This window comes from Monomorium pharaonis, chromosome 8 (genome assembly GCF_013373865.1).
Source record: "Monomorium pharaonis isolate MP-MQ-018 chromosome 8, ASM1337386v2, whole genome shotgun sequence".
NCBI classification, from domain to species: domain Eukaryota; kingdom Metazoa; phylum Arthropoda; class Insecta; order Hymenoptera; family Formicidae; genus Monomorium; species Monomorium pharaonis.
Window position 1 is genome coordinate 22389788 of NC_050474.1, and position 19578 is coordinate 22409365.

The following is a 19578-nucleotide window of genomic DNA, read 5'->3' on the forward strand; positions in this document are numbered from 1 at the left end:
TGTTATTTTATTAACACACACAAACACGTAATCTCATGTTTTTCTTATATAATTATTTCGTATATTATCACATTTTTGTAACAGTGATAATAATTTGTATTCGACTAAATGTTACAATTTTTTGGCGTTGTTCAGCCGGCAATAAAGGAGTTTATCTTCTTTTTCTTCTCTGACTGATGTATGGTAAGAATGGATTTGGTCAGAAACACCGTAATAGGTGGGTTTAATCTTGCCGAAGAAAAAGCCTCCGTGAGGAATATCATATGACAAAGTATTATGCATTGAATTACATAATAAAACATTAATAATTTCGTCATATAAGTAATTAGTAAAATAGCACAGATATTTGGCAACTCAATTATCGATTAAGTTAATTGAAGTTTGATTAAAATTTTTAGACGTGAGAAATCAAAAATAAAGTTATGCTTTTAATTAATTCTAATAGTCGAAATCTAATCTTTTTTCCATATGGTATTATAAAAAAAATTAAAAATTCTATTTACATGATAATTTACAAAATAGCATATGATTTTTTAAATTAATCAAGTTAATAAAAGTTTGGTCAAAATCTTTAAACTGAGAATTAAAAGCGAGATTATATTTTCGGATGTTCAATCTCCACGATTAATTTATGTCTCTATACGTATTTTTATAATCGTTTTTTGAATGAGTTGATTTGTCTGAAGATCATGCGTTTGGTTGCGTTTTTTTCTTCGGAAACTATTTAAGAAACGCGTAATTTAAGATACTGAACTAAAGATATTTCTTTTTTTTTTCGAGTCAGCAAAAACTGAGTTTCAACTATTCGTCACTCTTGACACGCTCTTACGCACGAAGACGATGCCTTCCTAGGATTTTATCGTGGTGAGCTATCTTATCGGTCAGACGGGACCTCCGACCTCTGCACAAACATAGAAAGCATCGGGAGACCTTTAACATCCGATTCTCTCCCTCGTCGTTCGGCCATTCGTCGGTCGACCAGCAACGGAAATACTTATTTAGCTGCACGCAGTGGACGCCGTACGTTCTCTCTCTCTCCACTTCCATCTTTATCTCTAATCAAGTCGTCGATCCGTACCCCAGGTTTATCGCCCGGGTGGTCATCACCGGGTATTTTCGCTGCGGGAGAAAGAGCCCAGCCACCGCGACAACGGTCTCCGTAGATCTCATCTCCGTGCGATTTAAGATTTCTTTAAGTAGAACTTTCAAGGAGGTGACGAGAGAAGAGAAGAAAGCCACGAAGAAGAAAACAAGAGATCTGGAATAGTGTAGTGATCGATGCAAGGCCTGTTCATTGTGAAAGTTCCTCTTTCCTGATTCTTCAGTATAAATCGGTTGTCAAGAACGCGTACTAGCGGATTTTTGTTTTCTGATCGGCAAAACAACAAGGCGAGTTTCTATAAAATCCGCGTTGAGAGATGAGGATTGTGCGGTAGGAGTGTTCTTTGAGAGTTCGTAAATTCTGGAACCGAATAAGGATTGCCGCCCCCATGGAAATGATTGCCAAAGCAATATTGCTTTTTGCAATCGTGTGCGCGACAACTACCGTGCAAGGAGGTAATTATCAGTCATTTCCGGTGCGTATGCATTGCGGTGTGTATATGTTTATTGCGACGTCCGGTGTATCAGTAATTTGAGCGTAATCGTTACCGAATGATGATACCCTTTACGACACTAGGTTTTATTGGCTCGCATTGTAAGAAAATACTCTCAAAGTAATCAATGAAAAGTAAAAATAATCCAATTGCATAAAACTTCTGTTGAGCGATTCTTTATGTTAAATCAATGAAAAATAAAGAATGTATTTTGTGACTTAATTTAGTTAGGCACTTGAAAATGCATTTACATCTTTCTCAAATGAATGATCTACATAATTTAAAAAAAACTGTATAATATACTAATTACATTTATTTATTGTTACTAAAATTTATTTTTTGAAGAATTTAGAATTATTTAATGTAATATCGTCCAATTTTGATCGAAGTGTTACTTTTCGGATATTGTGATTTAATGATTTAGGAATATAGCATTGAAAAACGTGTTTATGTTCTTAAAAAACAATTCAATTTAAAAAAATGCTATTTAGATTTATTATTATCAAAATTTATTTATCACAGCATTTAGAATTATTTAATTTAATATTTATATTATTTTATTAAAGGAGAGAGAGAGAGAGAGAGAGAGAGAGAGAGAGAGAGAGAGAGAGAGAGGGAGAAAGAGAAAGAGAACATAATTAATGTATTATATAGTATAGTGAACATATGCGCCAGATGTTTTACATGTGGGTGATATTTTTTTACGATCTTTTGTTTCTACAGAGATTGCTAAGGACTCAACGCAGTGCGGCCGAACAAAATGCAAGGGTAGGTAATATTTTCATGTGGACTACCGAACCACACACACTGCAGGCTGTCACAGTTCGGCACATTTAGTTATCATATTTCCATAGGCTTGAATTACAATCTCTGGAAGTTTAGTGTTTATCTCATGACGCATGAAAGGAGAAACGAAGATCTATTTTTTACCGACTCACACTTTTTTCTGTAAAACCGTTAGTATAGAATTTTTTAACGTCTCGCTTTTAAATTTTTTCTTTACATAAATATTATTAATTAAAAAAAAAATTGATAGATTTTTGTCATTTTAATTTATGCAAATATAAACAGTTGTACGCAGCTAAACATGTAGATAATAAAATATTTGTGCTTTAATATTTCATACATATAAGTAAATTTTTAAATGTAAATAATTAATTTTAAGTAATAATTTATTAATTTATTAAACTAGTTAAACCAATAGCTTTTCTATTTTTATCTATATAAGTATATGTATTTATATTTTTTTTATTACTTAAATGTGAATGAATTGCAGTAAGATATCGTACGTAGTACGTGCGTCTATCGAGGTGAAGGACTCTGACGTTTATTTTTCAAACGCTGCTTGCATAGATAAGCAATTACGAGGAAGTGATAATTATTAAGAAAACAGATTATTGACAGATGCAACCGTAAAACATTTTACTAACATCAGTTATAACAAATAATAAATCTTTGTTAATTATATTTTTTTAGAGATATTAATATTTTTGCATTATTTCTTTATAATAATATTTTTTTCGCATTAAAAAAAATAACGCTTTTAAATAACATTTTTATTAAATTAATCAGTATTTTGTGCATATGTGTTCTAAAGTAAAAAATTACAATATTATAAATTACAAAGTTATAAAAATAACAACAAATATAATTTTTTTTTCTATTTTTATCTATTTTCTTTGTAGAAATATCTTTAAATTTTAAAATATTTAAAAAATTATTATAAAATAATGCGCAAGTAAGAATATATCTCATATAATTATATAATAATAAATAGGGATATGATATTATTTAACAATTTTTTTTTAGTTCCGTCGGAAAGAAAATTCAAATATCATGAAGATATTCACTATGTGTACGCGTATTCCATGGATGTGAGTACAAATCTGGGCTATCAGTTGTCGTCTCCTTATTCGAAAAACGATTCAGCTCTGCACATTGATGCCACCCTGTCCGTACATTTCAACAGTCCATGCGAGGGCACTCTAAGAATTCTGAATGCCAGCATCAGTCATGATCGCAATGCGTATAATCCCGAGTTTCCGGATCGCGCTGGCTCCGAGTTTAAGGCCAGCCTCGAGCGTCATGAGCTGAGGTTTACCTTCGATGATGGATTGATTCACGAGCTGTGTCCGGATCGGCATGAGCCAATTTGGGCATTGAATATCAAACGGGGCGTCTTATCGATGCTGCAGAACAGTATGCGACGCTTTGACGTAGACCATCGTGGTGACGAGGTAGATGTTCACGGGAGCTGCGATACTCATTATCGCTTGTACGAAGCCAGGAAGACCAGTCTAATTGTCAAGAAAAGTAAATACCTGGCCGACTGCCAAAATGGCCCCAAGTACTTCTCTATCGTGCAATCGAATCCTTACCAAAGTCCGCGAAAACAACATCAGCAACATGGATTGTACAATTCGCGCAGCGATTGCGAAATCACGATTGATCATAATGTTTATGAAAGAGTAGTATGCGATGAGATGCGAATACTTCAGCCGCTTTCCAATGGCGACAAAGCTGGCGCCAGGACGGAATCTCAAGCTATCCTTCAGCTGGTTCAAGAATTAACGGAAACAAATTTCAGTTACGGATTCGAAGAGGATGAAGATAACGATGATGAGGAAAAAGATGAGGATAACTTCGTACAAGGTGCACCTCGCATGAAAAGGACGACATTGTTGTATGACCACGCGAAGACTCTGAAGACTATGCACGGTGAACTGCGGACCTCTAGAGACTTGTTGAAACATATGTGCAGGCTTGGGAGCGCCGACGAGTTGCAGCAAAGGTTTTCTGAAATATTTACTAATTTCATTCATTCGGCTCGCTTTCTGGATTATCCCTCGTTGTCGCAGCTATTCAACAGAGCTAATAGTATTTGCAAAAATGGAAAAAAGCACATTGTCGCGGCACTGCCATTTTTAAATAGCAACGCCGCAGTGAAAGTGATGAATGATCTTATAATCAAGAAATATGTCAACGAGGCGACCATCAATGATTGGATCGTTACCTTCGCTTTGTTTCCACAACCGGATCAGGACACCATTAAAGCTGTTTCAAAGCTACTAGACTTTCAGTATCAAATTCCTCACGTCCAGTTTATTCTCAGCTATTCTACTATCGTTCATACGTATTGCAAACACAGCGATGCTGATTGCATCAATTTGGAGGAAGTAAATGTGTTTCTATCTCATCTTCAACAGAAAATCTCACAAGGTTGCGAGCCCCGTTTTCATCCTCCTGCTACTATAAAAGAAACGCTGGAAGCTTTGAAAGCTATCGGCAACATGGGACTTGAAACGAAGAGCTTGCGACAGGAACTGAAGAAATGCATCGACGACATTGGAGGATTCTTACCTATGGAAGCTCGCATTGCGGCCGTAGATGCTCATCGTAGGCTGCCGTCCTGCGAAGAGACACGGGATGAATTTTTCCTTGATTATTACCGTAACACGACATTAGATACGGAAATCCGTATTGCCTCTTATCTACAGGTAATGCGTTGCCCCGATTACAATGTTGTCAAAACTATTAAGCACACTCTCAAAGTAGAAGAGGTCAATCAAGTTGGTTCTTTCGTATGGAGCCATTTAACGAATCTCTACAACTCCGCTTCACCTACCAGAGTCGAGATTCAAAGTTTGCTAACGGATCGAGATATCGACAACAAATTCAACAGCGATGTTAGAAAATTCTCGCGTAATTATGAGAATTCCTTCTTTTCCGAGGAATATAATGTCGGTGTGAATTATCAAACGAATCTGATCTTCTCGCCAAAGTCATATATGCCACGATCGCTAACCTTCAATGTGACCACCGATTTCCTTGGTCGTTCTGTGAATCTGCTTGAGATCACCGCGCGAACGGAAGGCCTTGAGTATTACGCTGAGACTCTCTTCGGTCCAGATGGCATCTACAGTAACGAACGAATTTCGAATCATCTTCAAAATTTCCTCAGACGTTTTCGATCGGCATCGGAGAATAATAATTATTGGGACGGTGTAAAACGGCTGCCGAATATTATTGACAACAATTTTGATAATCCGAAAATAAGTCTCGGTTACAAGATTTTCGGAAACGAATTAATGTTCACGATGCTGGATGGCGACAAACAAGTAAGGGCTGCACTGGCGAATTTTAATCCTTGGCAGAAAATAAAAGAGTTCCTAGCTATGCAAGAAATTTTCTATGAGAAGAGTGGAATGTTCTTGGATTCGTCTTACGTAGTACCGATGGGGTCTGGTTTGCCTATTCGTTTGGACCTCGCTGGTTCTGCCGCTTGTTATTTTAAGATCTCAAAAATGTTCAATGATGCTCGACTTTCCGATAAGGAATTTCAACTTACTGCCAATATTGCTTCCAGTATAAGTATCGATATGATGAGTACAATGACCGTAGATGCTTTTTACAAATCCGCTGGGCTCAAGCTGCGAACAAACCTTTACTCTTCTGGCATAATGCAGCTTCATCTGAATTTAAACAATACCCGTTTAGTGCATGTGAGTCTGGGTTTACCGAATCGCAAGATCGAAATGTTTTCGCTAGTTTCGGACGTTGCTCTTATTAAAAGCAACGGTGGCGATGTCCAGGAGAAACCATTGGGTGTCTTGGTAGCCGATCAGAATAATTCACGATATTCTGTAACTGTGCCCAAAAATATCGTCAGCAATACAACTTGCAGCTGGGCCGCCTTGGACAGACTGATAGGATTAAAAATGTGCGCAGATTATCAGTTTACAAACGTGACTAAGAATCCTAATGCTCCGTATTTCGTTTTAAATGGTCTCACGCTCTTCAAGGTTTCCTTAATTAAAGCCGATCCAACTGCTAAGAATTATGTGTTGGAGTATAGCTGGAACAAAACCCAGGTATGAAGAAAATGCGAATAATATATGTGTATATATATATATATATATATATATATATATATATATACATATATACAAATATATGTATATATACATATATACTATCTGCGTGTAATTTGTTTTCAATAATTGTATTAAATTAAATATTAATATTAATATTTAACAAAAATTACAATAAAATTACAATAAAATGATGATGCTGTAAATACTAATATGAGATAATATAAATATTTGCGGTAAAAAAAATTTTTTTTTCAGGATTATAATACGTTTAAATTGATGTTCGACACGCCTGGTTCTCAAGTGAATAGAGAGATAAGCGCTGTTATTAATTTTGACATAATAAATAATAATGTCACTGCTCTATTTCATTCAGCTGGTAATTCTTTGATTGCTAAGGGTTAGTATTTTCTGAATGTGTATCTAATTTTCTAAAATAGTAAATTAACAAAACATTATATAATATTTGTGTATTTTTAGGTACATATAAACGTTCTGAAGATGAGACTTTTATAGATATTGGTTTTGATATTAATGGTACGAAACATTTGGACGCCAGTCTGGGTTATTCAAGGAAGAAATTCAATCACGGTTATACTTATCATCCTGTAGCCCATCTAACTATCAACAGCGAACGCGTTGCTGCTCTGTCAGGTATTTTGTCTGCACAATTTTATTAATTATTAAACAAAAATTTTACACTTAGAGCTAATTTTTTTAAATAATATTTTTTGAAAAGAATAATCTAATTTTTCTTTTTTATAATTTTTAAACTTTCAAAAATTGTAATTAGTTAATATATAATAATATACTACGATTATATTATAATGAAATACTTAAAAAAGTTAAGAGAGATAAAATATTAAAAAATTTGGGATTGCTAGGTACCATCAGAAACGCACAGAAGAACAATGTCTCTCAGTTCGATATAGACATGACCTTCCAAACAAAACGAGTCTGGAGCAAATTGGTCGGCTACATTGTCAGGCGGAATATCAGCTTGGCCGGCGATTTTCAGCTGGATTATCAATTGCAACGTATGCCGAAGAAGGAAACCCTTCATCTGGAGGTTTCACTGTCTAATCGCTCGTCGAGAACGCTAACGCATAAGGCTGCCGAAATAAAATTGCACTCCACCGCTTATCCGCAACTTAATGCTGTTATAAGCGCCTGGTACCAGCAAGCGCTTGGCCACTTGGAAATTCACGCAGAAGTAAACTCCAATCCGCATCTTAAGGATGATCGACATAAGCTCACGGCACAACTCATAATTTCCTACTCGAAGATGTATTTCCAGAATCAAGGCACAAAAGTGTCCGCGCTGATATCTGTCACAAAACCTATTCAGAATTTGGATCTTAAGATGGGAGTCAATCATCATGTCATTGGCGCCGAATCGAAAACTAATTTGCTCATAGGATACGCGCCAGGTAAGAAAAATTCACAATTGTTTACATATGTAAACGAAATTTTTTCTATCTGAAAAATTCTAAAGATTCTATATTTGCAGGCAAAGAGATCAGTCTACTCGTCAAGATTATTATGCCGCGCGGTTTGCTATTCTCCATGGAAGGTCACACAAACTTGACAATCCCGAATTTCAATTCAATGCTAATTAATGCACGCATCAATGAGCGTTCGCGAAACGAATACGATCTAGAGTTCTCTGGAACATGGTTTAGCGGTCACAATATGACGGCGCGTGGCGCTTATTTAGATCGATCGACGGCCGTCATCGTCAATCATCATCTAAAGATGATTATTAAATCGCCAAGCTTTGTTAGTCCGATTTTGCTTAATTGTCATTTGTATCAGAACCATAGCGATCTCAAAGTCAGTCTATACGCCGAGCAGTTGGACTATGATAAGTATGCTTTCGTGCTGAATCACACGGTATTATCGGCGACCAGCTTGATGTCTTTTGTGGAAGCGAGATACCGTGGCAACGTGTACTCGGCGATGACAAACGTCGACACTACGCGAGAAATTCGTGTGGAACTACATTTGGACAAATGGCGAGACGTGCATCTAACCCTGAGTGGAATCAACGAGGAAAATCGGCAAGAATTTGCAGCAGAAATTAAGTGGGACGCAAATAGAGATCCCGCCTTGAAATTGGGTACGATGTTTCAGCTAAACAGGGTATATCTGATGGACGCAATTTCTCCCGGGATCAAGCGAAACGCAATGGTAATGTTGACCTACCCAGGTCGATTGATAACCGGCTCTTGTGACCTGATCATACGTAGTCCACACAATTATCTGGTGGATGTTACTCTAAATTGGAATCCGGAAAATGCGATTAAGGCGTCGATTGGTGCCGATTATATCGTGCAGCCGGAAATGATAACAGTCAAATTGGAATCTCAACTGTTAACACCTTTTGAAAACTGGAAAAAGACCGCTCTGAATGCAAAGTAAGCACACTTCTATAAATTATTTTATGCATATTAATAGAATATTGAAAAATCTATTATATTAATAATAATTAAAAATGTGTATAATAAAATTAATTACAATAAAAATAATTATTAATTTTCTAATTATTAAATGTTATAGAAAATGTTTTAATATTTTATTATTGTTTATAGATATCTACAATTGCCGAACAAGATCCTAGCTAGCAGCAGTGCTCATTGGAAAGATTCTCAGCATGTAATGGCGGAGTTCTATGCTAGCGCGAGTGAACACAAGGATCTGAAAGAGTGGATGGCGAACTGCGGCTTAATCAGCACCGTTCACTCTAATTCATGGATAACCATGAACGTCACCCATAAAGTATTACGCTCGCAAACGGCGGACACACATTTGTTAATTAAGTACAACCCAGACAAGACAATCGACGCGCGCAGTGTCTGGCACTTAGACAAGCAATCGGACGATGTGTTTAATCTGACCGGAAATCTACATTTGTATTTGCCTTTAATAAATTATCAGAAGAACGAGCTCAAATGCCAGCTGCGCCTCATGAACAACTGGAAATTCTTTGGTGCAGCCAATCTTGATGTGGATAAACGTAAATATACCGGTCAACTGATTGGCGATCTTGTACGGTGGAAGGAGTCTAAGGTAGAGTTTAATGTTACCACGCCGTTGGAGAAGTTTGCCTTTGTTCGTGGCAGATTCGGCATGTCGGAAAGCAATCATCATGTAGTGGCAGAAGTTGTCACTCCGGGCGGTCCTCTAGGTGTTGAGGGATTATGCCAAATCTTTACTGCCGCTTATGATTTCAATGTCAAATTCATGCTGGCGACACCCCTTGAGGTGCTGCAGAAGGCACTGGTGGTAGCCAAGTTGAATAGACGCGAGGCCGACTTCAGGATTGGTTACAATAACTTAACAGCGGGCTTCATCGGTACTTGGCACTATCACAACATCACCGATTTTGATTACAGTTACATAGTGTTCACGCCTCTCGAGGGTTTGCAAGAATGCGGCGTGATCACAAAGCTGATCGTAACGACCCCGGAACCGGTGCATATGTTGAACGTAGATACAGAATTCTCGATTAGATTAGCGGATACTAAGTTTGGTATTAAAGTTAAGTGTGGATCAAAACCACCTCCTGTTAAAATACCACTGAAACCGGGGATTATAAGTTCCACCGAATTATTAGAAGAGGAGGAAGAAGAGGAAGAGGAAGAAGAGGATGAAGAGGATGAAGAGGGTCTCTATTGGCGAGGAGAATTGCAGGTAATAATAATTTAAATAATCAAATTATGATTCGAAAATAAAAACTTAATTATAAAAATTCAATTTTAAGAACTTAAAATTTAAATCATAGATATTATATTAAAATTGAAAATTCTAGTATATAGTTTTAACAGTTTTATAGTTTGTAATCGAAGGAAATTAATTAAAAATTAAAAAATACAGAAGATGCGTGCATATTACTTTGTTTTTAATAATATTTCTTAAACAAAAACTAAAAATAAAACTTTAAAAACCTTATGTTTATAATTTGTAGATATGGCTTGCAATAATCCCAAATATATTAGCCGAATTAGATATCGATACTGAAGATGATACTTATAAGATATTAGGCATAATACAATTTCCGCCTGAAAAAATTGTTATAGAGGACAGCTTTAGTATGGAAGATGTTTTTCATATAAAGAATGATCTGCACATTGATCTAACGTTCAGCAATATTAGAGAAATATCGTCTTTATACGCGTTTATTGTCGATATGGAGAATCTTAGCTATCTCATGGACATGAACATAAACGTTAAGAAAAAGTCTAATACGTGGATTGAGGTAATATTTTTAATTAGGTATATTATTTATTTTTTATAACTAATAAAATGGGGAAGATCGATTAAATATTTAAAATTTTACGCAGACTGGATTTCATGGCAATTATACATATCGAGTCAATGGGAAAAACCGAAAGGCGCATTTTGTGAAATTCGATATGAAAACACCTTTAGAATTTCTTAAAACTTTCCATACTAACGCAGTCGTAGCGATTGAGGGCAATTTGTACAATGGTACACTTGCAATTCATGGAGACCAATTGATTTTGAACGTACACGGAAATATAAAGGTAATTTTTACATAATTTTTAAAATTTACGAACAAATGTTTGTGAATATTAAAATAAAAAGATTTTACTTCTTTTTCGCATAGCTAGAACAGGCTTTGCTGGATGGAATGATTTCAGTGGCGATCGATTCGCCCTTTATGAAAATACCTAAAACTACAATTGGCGCAAAAAAGGATTTTACTGGAGACAGAAAGCAAGTTAACTTCAACGCGAGGATGGAAGAACCTGTATCTAAACACGTAAAGTATCAATATGTTTACACGACAATTGTAATCTTTAATGAAAATATAAGTATAATAATTTTTTATTAATTTTGTAGTTTAATTTGATAGATTAAATTATTATTATTTAAACAGAATTTAATTAAAATTTAAGCTATTACTTTTCCAGGTGTCTTTTGAATCTGCCTGGCAAGTAGACCATCATCTTGTAAAAGCTTCCGCAAAGTTGGAGAGCTGGATAAAAGCTTTAGAATCATTGGAGACTGATATCCTCTATAGCAATGCAATTCGCGTAAATAATACCGCCAAATTAAATGTACATGTAACGCATCTCAGCGATCAAAAGTATCAGCTAATTGGAAACTTAAATAACGGCAAGATCGATGCTGATCTGTACACACCATTGTCGAAGAGGCCTCATTTTCAATTTCTCGGTGACTTAAGGCAGATCAATGAATCGTTATATGATATCAGGGGAGAATTGAAGAATGAATTACAAGCGAAATCTTATGACGTCAGCTCTATCATCTTCATACAAGATGACACTATTGATTCGGTAGATGTGAAGGCCGAGCCGAAGAGCGCTAACACTAATCGACTGATTTTGAGGCTGAAGAGAAAGAAATACGGTCTTCTACTAGATGTTGATGGCGGTTCATTTAACACTACCCTTGATGCAAACGTGCTCAACAATCTGAATTGGGACGTGAGAGCTCGCACGGATATCAAAAAAGTTGCTGAAGTAGATACATATCAATTGAGCACCTTTATGAACGTACAGGTGAACGGCAATACTACTTTGTATATTCATACCGAGACACCTTGGAACGACAGCAGAATTCTAACAGTAAAAAGCAACATGATGCTGACGAACACAAGCGGCGATGTCCGGGTAGATCAACGTCTGAACGACGATCGATGTCACGCAACTATGAGATGGAAATTGATTTATATGGAGGACATGCTTGTAAAACTGATCACAGGATATGACACCACGGACTTAGGCAAAAAAGAATTGTCCACTCAAGTGTTCTACAAAAATCCTGGCCGATTATATAGAAATATTGACATGGGTTTTGATCTGGACATCGATCGAAAAGCGTGGGAGTTTGAAACAAACGCGACTATTGGTTTTCGCAATCAGCAGAACATCGACGCTGTGTTTGTCGTAAAGTTACCGCCCCCTAACAATGATGATCATCGATTTCTGATCAGCTATCACACTAATAAGGATATGCAGAATATTTCTTACGTGGTGGGCTACAACACTGTGCGATCGAAGAGTAATTACGCTTCCGATGGATCGGTTTGTACATTTTTAATATTAATAATATTAATAAACAATTAATCCGCAATATAGCAACGAACTTGAATAAGTTAAATGTAAAATTTTAGATTCGAATGGCTACGCGGGACATTAACGGGCACTTCCGGTTGACTTGGGGATTGTCGCCCATGCAATCTCTCAATAATCTCTTTAACATCACTTTTGATAAGAAAGAGATCGACCTCAAGTATTCTCTGTACACGCCTCTAATTCCGCAAGAAGAAACACTCGTGCTCCTCTTCAATTACGACGCTAATTCCGACAAACAAAATTTGATTAACGCCGATCTTTATTATCCTTCAAGACGGCAGATTGGTACCGCAAGAATAATCTACGAAAGTCTAATTAATGTCAACGGATCCGTTAATGCTACGATGTTTATGGAAAATTTATCATACGTTGGCTGTAATTTTGTTATACTCACCACTCTGTAAGTAAATTTATTATATGACAAAAGAAAATTTTGAGAGAAATTAAGTTTATCGCATAATGTTCTAAAAAATCCAAACGTGTCTATTAATATTAATTGTAACTACTTTTTTCAAAGAATTTTATTTGTTATAAGAGGTTCTAAGATAAAAAAAATTTTTTTTTTTTTAATTTTTTAAAGAGTTTTATTTTTTCTTAATTTCTTAACTTCTTTTTTTATATATACAGGAAACAGAATAAAAGATTTGTCGAAATTTTCTGGCCTAACAATACGGCTTTATTGAACTCCGATTACAATTATCACAGCGAGCGATTGGATTCGAATTTGGAGGGCATCTTGCACGTAGAAATTCCTTTGAATGCCCGTCACGTCGGTATTCTAAGCTACGGTTACAAGAAACGTCCACAAGTTACCACTGGCCACTCGACCTTGATGTATAATGACCAGAAAGTATTGCACACTCAATATAACTCAAAGAGCGAGTCCCGAGCCGGTTTCGACAAGGATCGCATTCAGATCACAGTGGAGAACATTTACAAGCCCATAGGCATCGTTTACGTGAACCAGTATGAGTACAGTGGTGGAAACGAGGGTACCAACTATCCCACTGTCGAGTTCAAACAGGTGAACATTTATCGATTGGACAATAGCTCAGCATTCAATATTGCCGGCGAGTCTAGAATCCGGACTACTCACACTGGCCAAAACATTCACCTCAAGGCAATGCATGCTAACAAAACGGTCCAGTTGAAGACAGACTATCAAATTTTGTCCGGCGAGTTTGATCAGAATACTTGGCTGAGTCTCGCTGAGGACGCCTGGGTGTCTTACCATGTGAACATCCTGAATAAAACTACCGAGGACGTAGACAATCAGTTCATTGTTCTCAGTTTTTGCTATCCGCAACGAAACTTTACTCTGGGTGGCTTCTACAGGATCACCAGCAACGAGATAAATTCTGAAGCGAATTTACAATGGGAACGTGACGACGAGAAGTTGAGGAACGTTGGAGTAGTTTTTGATTGGACGAACGTCACCGATACGTCAATGGAGATTGAACAGCAAGCCATCTTGAGTTTTCATCATCCAACCTTCGAAAAAAACGTCACGCTAAAGGGTATATTAATGAGAAAAGACCTCAGAGATCTTCTAAACATCGTTTTTACCGCGGATTATTCCAACAACGAGGACAAATTATTAACGTTGTCCGCGTTGTTCAGAGACGAGAGTGACGAATCGAACAAAAAATATCTCTACAAAATAGCCGGCAAACACATTAGTACTAAATTGGATCTTGATATCGAAGGATTTGTTTATAAACGAGGATACGTGCTATTCGAAACTGTAAATCATGCTCGATACACGCGCAGTTACATGCCGAGTGAAACAGGAGAATTGATCGGTCGAATTGACAGGAGATCGAGAGAAATAATCTTTCGACGAGTGAACAACGATGCGGTTAAATATTTCGCAATCGGGTACTATCCTGCACCTTCTCAATACATTGTAAATGGCAGCGTTATCAATACACCGGAACTTAACGCTACCGGCGTTTTCTTTTTGGACTTGGATGAGAAACTCACATGGATGATGGTGAATTACACACCCGGTAAATATTACGAGATAGGCATTTTTAAGAAAATGAATAATATATTATCAAAACAAAATATTAAAAATTGATAGGATTAAAATAGATACTAAATATATTGAAAAAGTTGAAAATTTAAAATATGTGTAATCTCTAAATATATGTGTTCTTTATTTTTATTTTATTCTATAAAAACTTATAAAAACATAAAATAAATTATATACATTTCTATTGCTTTTATGTTTTGTGTGTGATAAGATATTTAAAAGATTAAACTGATAGAATTTTATACTCAACTTTCTTTCGATTTTTTATTTGATTTATTTTTTTATGTCCAATATTTTCTGTTTTGTAGATGCGACTGTGAGCTTAAGAATGCACGGCAACATTCCAGATGCTCGAAATGCCATATTTAATATTTGGAGAACATACGACGACGACTTAAAAATTTCAGACGTTTCTTTTTATCTGAAATTAAACCACTCGAGACTGATTACTTCAACCTTGCGATGGCGACCCGAACTTAAGAGTGATATTATTGTAAGATAAATTTATCAAAGACACTTGCATAATTTAATTATTTGTAATTTCGTAATTCACAATAATTATTTTATGATTGTTGATAGACCATTATAAAAACGACCTTTAATAATATGTATGAAAGCATGGATAATGATATTGATAATTGGAAACATTATATAAAGAATGAAGTAAAAAGTACCATCTTGGATGTGTGGGAGGATGCTCATGAGGACATTTCAGGATTTCTTGATGATTGGAAGTAAGTAAATAGGATTTTTTAATATTTCATAATATTATCAGATGTGTTAGAAAAATATTGATAAAAACAGATGATATAAATAAAATAATGTGTTATATAATACAATAGAAAACTGATTAAAATATAAGGGAGTAATTATGTCATTATTTATATTATTTATAATATTATAATAATATATATAATATGTAATATGTAAATTTACATATAACATTATATAGATATTTTTAAAATTTTCTTTTTTTCTATTTTGTTTTCAGTGATTTAAAAATTCTCGAGAGTGATTTTGAAGATCTCAAAACATATTTGAACAATTCCTATAACGCAAATGACTTTTATATCAAAGATATCGTTGGTTTCGGTATATACGTCATTGATGAATTATCTCTGCGAAGTCATATTGAATCCCTTCCTAACATCCTAAACGAAATCTGGGAAATAATGGGCGAGTCCGGTGAAGCTTTGCGAAATTCGTTGCTATGGTTGATCGAGACCATTAAAAATACTTACAATAAATTATCAGAGATTGCGGCCGCAGTGCTGAGAGGCGATTCATTATCGCAGGTAGCGAATATAATCGAAAAATTGATCGAGAAATACGATATATTTATCAAGGATCTGCATGTGTCCTTCATCAAATACATCGAGAATCTCTGGGACACCATTTTTTCGTCCATCTCAGACCAGTGGTATCGCTTCTTGAAGTTAATGGAACCTCTGTTTATTCGTTTTGTCCATTATGTTGAGACGCTTGTCTGGAAAGCGAGCAAGGAGATGCTGGACTTTTTGTATGACCGTAAGCAAGAGCTCATCGCATCGCCATACTTCGATCGCTTCACCAATTTCACTCATGACATCGACAAGGTCTACCGTGACATAAAGGCGAACGATATAGTGACAAATGTGCACAAATACTCGGGTCTGATGATACAATTCGTGAAGGAACGTTACTTTGCTTTCGTGCCATTCGGCAAAGAGCTCAAGGATGTCGTGGATGAGATCGTGTCGGAATTGAAGGAGCTCCGGAAATTGCCATCAGTCAACTACTCTATAGAGAAGTTAGAGCAACTATACGACAGAATCAGCTACTTCTGCGAGTACTTCGATGTCAAGCTCAAAATAGAGGGTTTCATCAGGCTGGCGCACTCCAAGATGGTGGACATCAGTCAGACGGCATTGCAAGCCGAGAGCCGCTACAGGGAGGCAAAGACCATGTTTATTTTCGATCCTAACGAAGGCCTGATGTGCTTGGAGCAGAAACTACCTATGTCCTGGCATTCCTTTAATCAGACCCCCGAGTTCCATGAGATACCGGAGATCCGTGCAATCGCAGACGTTAAGACATACTTTGTTACCTCAAACACTACCTTTTGGAGTCTTTACTATCAATACAAACCATATTCCGAGTTAACAAATTGGTTACCGCCGTTCAAAGGTTTGGATCATAGTCATGAAAATTTAGCAATATTAAGTCCAATATTAAATCAATAGAATTTATTTGAACAAATAAATCAAAAGTAGAATATTTTTTTAAATAAACGATTCGTACCATTTTAGCACAAGCCATGATTATCGGGTCCCAGCATTATATTACCTTCGACGGACGCTACTTTGAGTTCGTAGGAAATTGTACCTATTTATTAGCGAAGGATTTCGTGCGTGACACTTTCGCAGTTTTGGTGAAATATGATCAACAAGCTGAGGAAGTCACTCACAAGATTATAGTGATAATCGGAAGCAACGCTATCGAGTTGGATCTCTTCAATGATGTCAGTATTCAATACTTATTTTATTAAGAAAGAAAAGAATTAAAATATGATATGAACTTTTTGTGAAAGAAAAGAATTCTTTCAATTTTATTTTAGAAATAGCTTGCCATAAACATAGAAAATACAAATAATAAGAAATCTGTAAAATTTATGATTGCATTTTAATATAGCAGAATTTATTGTTTTAATAACGATACAGACTAATTAATAATTATATCAAATGCTACATGTTATCTATAGACGATGAAGCTGATCTCCCAGAAATCAGCAGACGTCACGAGTAACCTGCAGTTGCCGATTGAATTGGACAACAGCACGTACGTTTATCAAGTTGAGAATGTAGTGATGATAGAGCGTAAACACAATCAATTCCGACTGGAGTGTAATCTCAAGTTCGACCTGTGCACCTTGGAATTATCAGGCTGGTATTACGGGAAGACAGCCGGTCTACTTGGCACGATGAGCAACGAGCAATTCGACGATATCTTGGGATCGAACAAATTGCTTCTAAAGGACACCGGTAGCCTCGCTCATAGCTGGTCCATCGACAAGAACTGCGTCGACACGATGAATTATGCCAATAAGACTCAACAGCAGGACGATACGATATACACGTTCTGCGACGAGCTGTTCGTGAACAAAAGTTCAGAATTCGGCGTCTGTTTCGGCGTGATCGATCCAGTCGAGTACATCGACATGTGCTTGAGTAGCCTCACCGAGACCGAGGTGTGCACGGTGGCGATGTCGTACATGCAGATGTGCATGTTCCGTGACACTTATCTGCGGATACCCGATAGATGTACCACGTGCACCATGATGGATGGCAGCCAGGTGGCTGAGGGTCGTTTCAAACGCCTGGAGGACGATAAAGTACCACGATCGGCTGATGTGGTGTTCATCGTCGAGGCGAAGACCTGCAATCGCGATATAAAGTTAAACAGCAGTATGGAGCTACTGATTACGCAACTTAGTAAGGAGTTGGACGATCAAGGTCTTACGGGCAACCGATGGTCCCTGGTAGTGTTCGGTGGCGACGGAGTATATGACAGACCTAGAAGTATCATCCTCGATGGACAGATCTTTACAAAGAACGTGCCGCGTTTTGTCGATTATTTCGACTATGTGCCGATCGGCAACGGCAGCCAAGACATCTTCGCCGCAATTGGCTTTGCCTCGCAGCTCGTCTTCAGAGCTGGTGTGTCAAAGACCTTCATACTTATACCGTGCTCGCATTGTGAACCGGAGAATCAAACGGTAATTCTAAGTTAAAGCGGTAACGCTAATTCTCTTAAGCTTTTTTATGAGATTTAAAATAATTTTTAGAATTAATGTCTAATTAATATTTTCTTAGCTGGAGTATTCCGTGTTACACCAAGTATTACTAGAGCATGCCATCACTCTGCATATTCTGATGGACGGTGACTTCGAATTCGAGAAGGAGAAAATCAGCAAGATTTTCTATGGCTTAGACGCGGCTAAGTCATATACGAAGAAGGATTCCCGTGTGTTGATCGGTGATGTGGATCTGAGAAGGCAGGCCAAACTCTCCAAGAACGTGCTGGGCTACTGCACACCGCTGTCCCTGGAGACGAACGGCACGATATTCAGCGGGGACAAGTTGCGCCTCGAGAAATCAGCTGCGGTCAAGAAATTCGCGAGTGTTTTCTCTAAGAGAATCGCCCTCACAGCTGAGCCGAACAAATGTCAGTTCTGCGAGTGCACCGCCGATAATAACGGCGCCACGCAGATGGAATGCATGCCGTGTATATACCCAACGCCCGTACACGTAGATTACGTGAGCGTATGTATTATATACGGTTTAGAAATGTTGAATAAAAAATATTTTTTTTATCTTTAGGATATCATGCAGACATCTGTCGTTAGAATATGTCTAAACAATTTTTTTATTCTATTATAGGAGACTTTTGAACTCAACGAATCGCTCTCGATGATGCCGCAGTTGGATGACGTAGATTATGGCCAAATTGATATAGAGAACGACTGAAATAATTAAGGAAATGCAGCTAGATAATATTAGATGCTAGACAACTCGCTGGTATTAGCCGTATTTATTTATAATATACCTTGTAATATAGGTAATATACCTACCTCCCTTTCCAACCCAAGATTTATCTTACAATAAATTGGAGCATTAAACGTGATTCGTATTAAGAATATCTATTGGAATATTAAAAAAATATGAGTTTGTACTGTGTGCAATATTTTAAAATGACAATTAGAAATTTGATATCAAATAGATGCTATAATTCTATGACTGCCATTCTTTTACATATCACAATTACAAAATATGGCATGTAGTAAATTATATTTTAATATGCAAAATATATCAAAATATAGCATATGCTATAAAATAAAATATGTTATTATGATCGTTCAATATTAAATATTAATGTGTAAACGTTAGTTTCTAAAACTACACTTATGATAATTG

At 36.5% G+C, this 19578-nt stretch overlaps 1 protein-coding gene across 1 annotated transcript; it reads left to right on the top strand.

Annotated features, from left to right (window-relative positions):
• Positions 1-800: 800 nt before the first annotated feature.
• Positions 801-19301, top strand: LOC105835859. The gene is made up of 21 exons (XM_012679465.3): positions 801-1557; positions 2319-2363; positions 3405-6466; positions 6725-6866; positions 6947-7120; positions 7351-7896; positions 7977-8883; positions 9058-10159; positions 10434-10724; positions 10810-11013; positions 11097-11252; positions 11404-12540; positions 12630-12991; positions 13219-14600; positions 14935-15119; positions 15206-15360; positions 15618-16792; positions 16915-17126; positions 17367-18380; positions 18478-18927; positions 19045-19301. Exons 1-21 carry the CDS (start codon positions 1491-1493, stop codon positions 19129-19131), a joined length of 12855 nt encoding a protein of 4284 aa, XP_012534919.2. The 5' UTR covers positions 801-1490; the 3' UTR covers positions 19132-19301.
• The last annotated feature ends 277 nt before the right edge of the window (positions 19302-19578 follow it).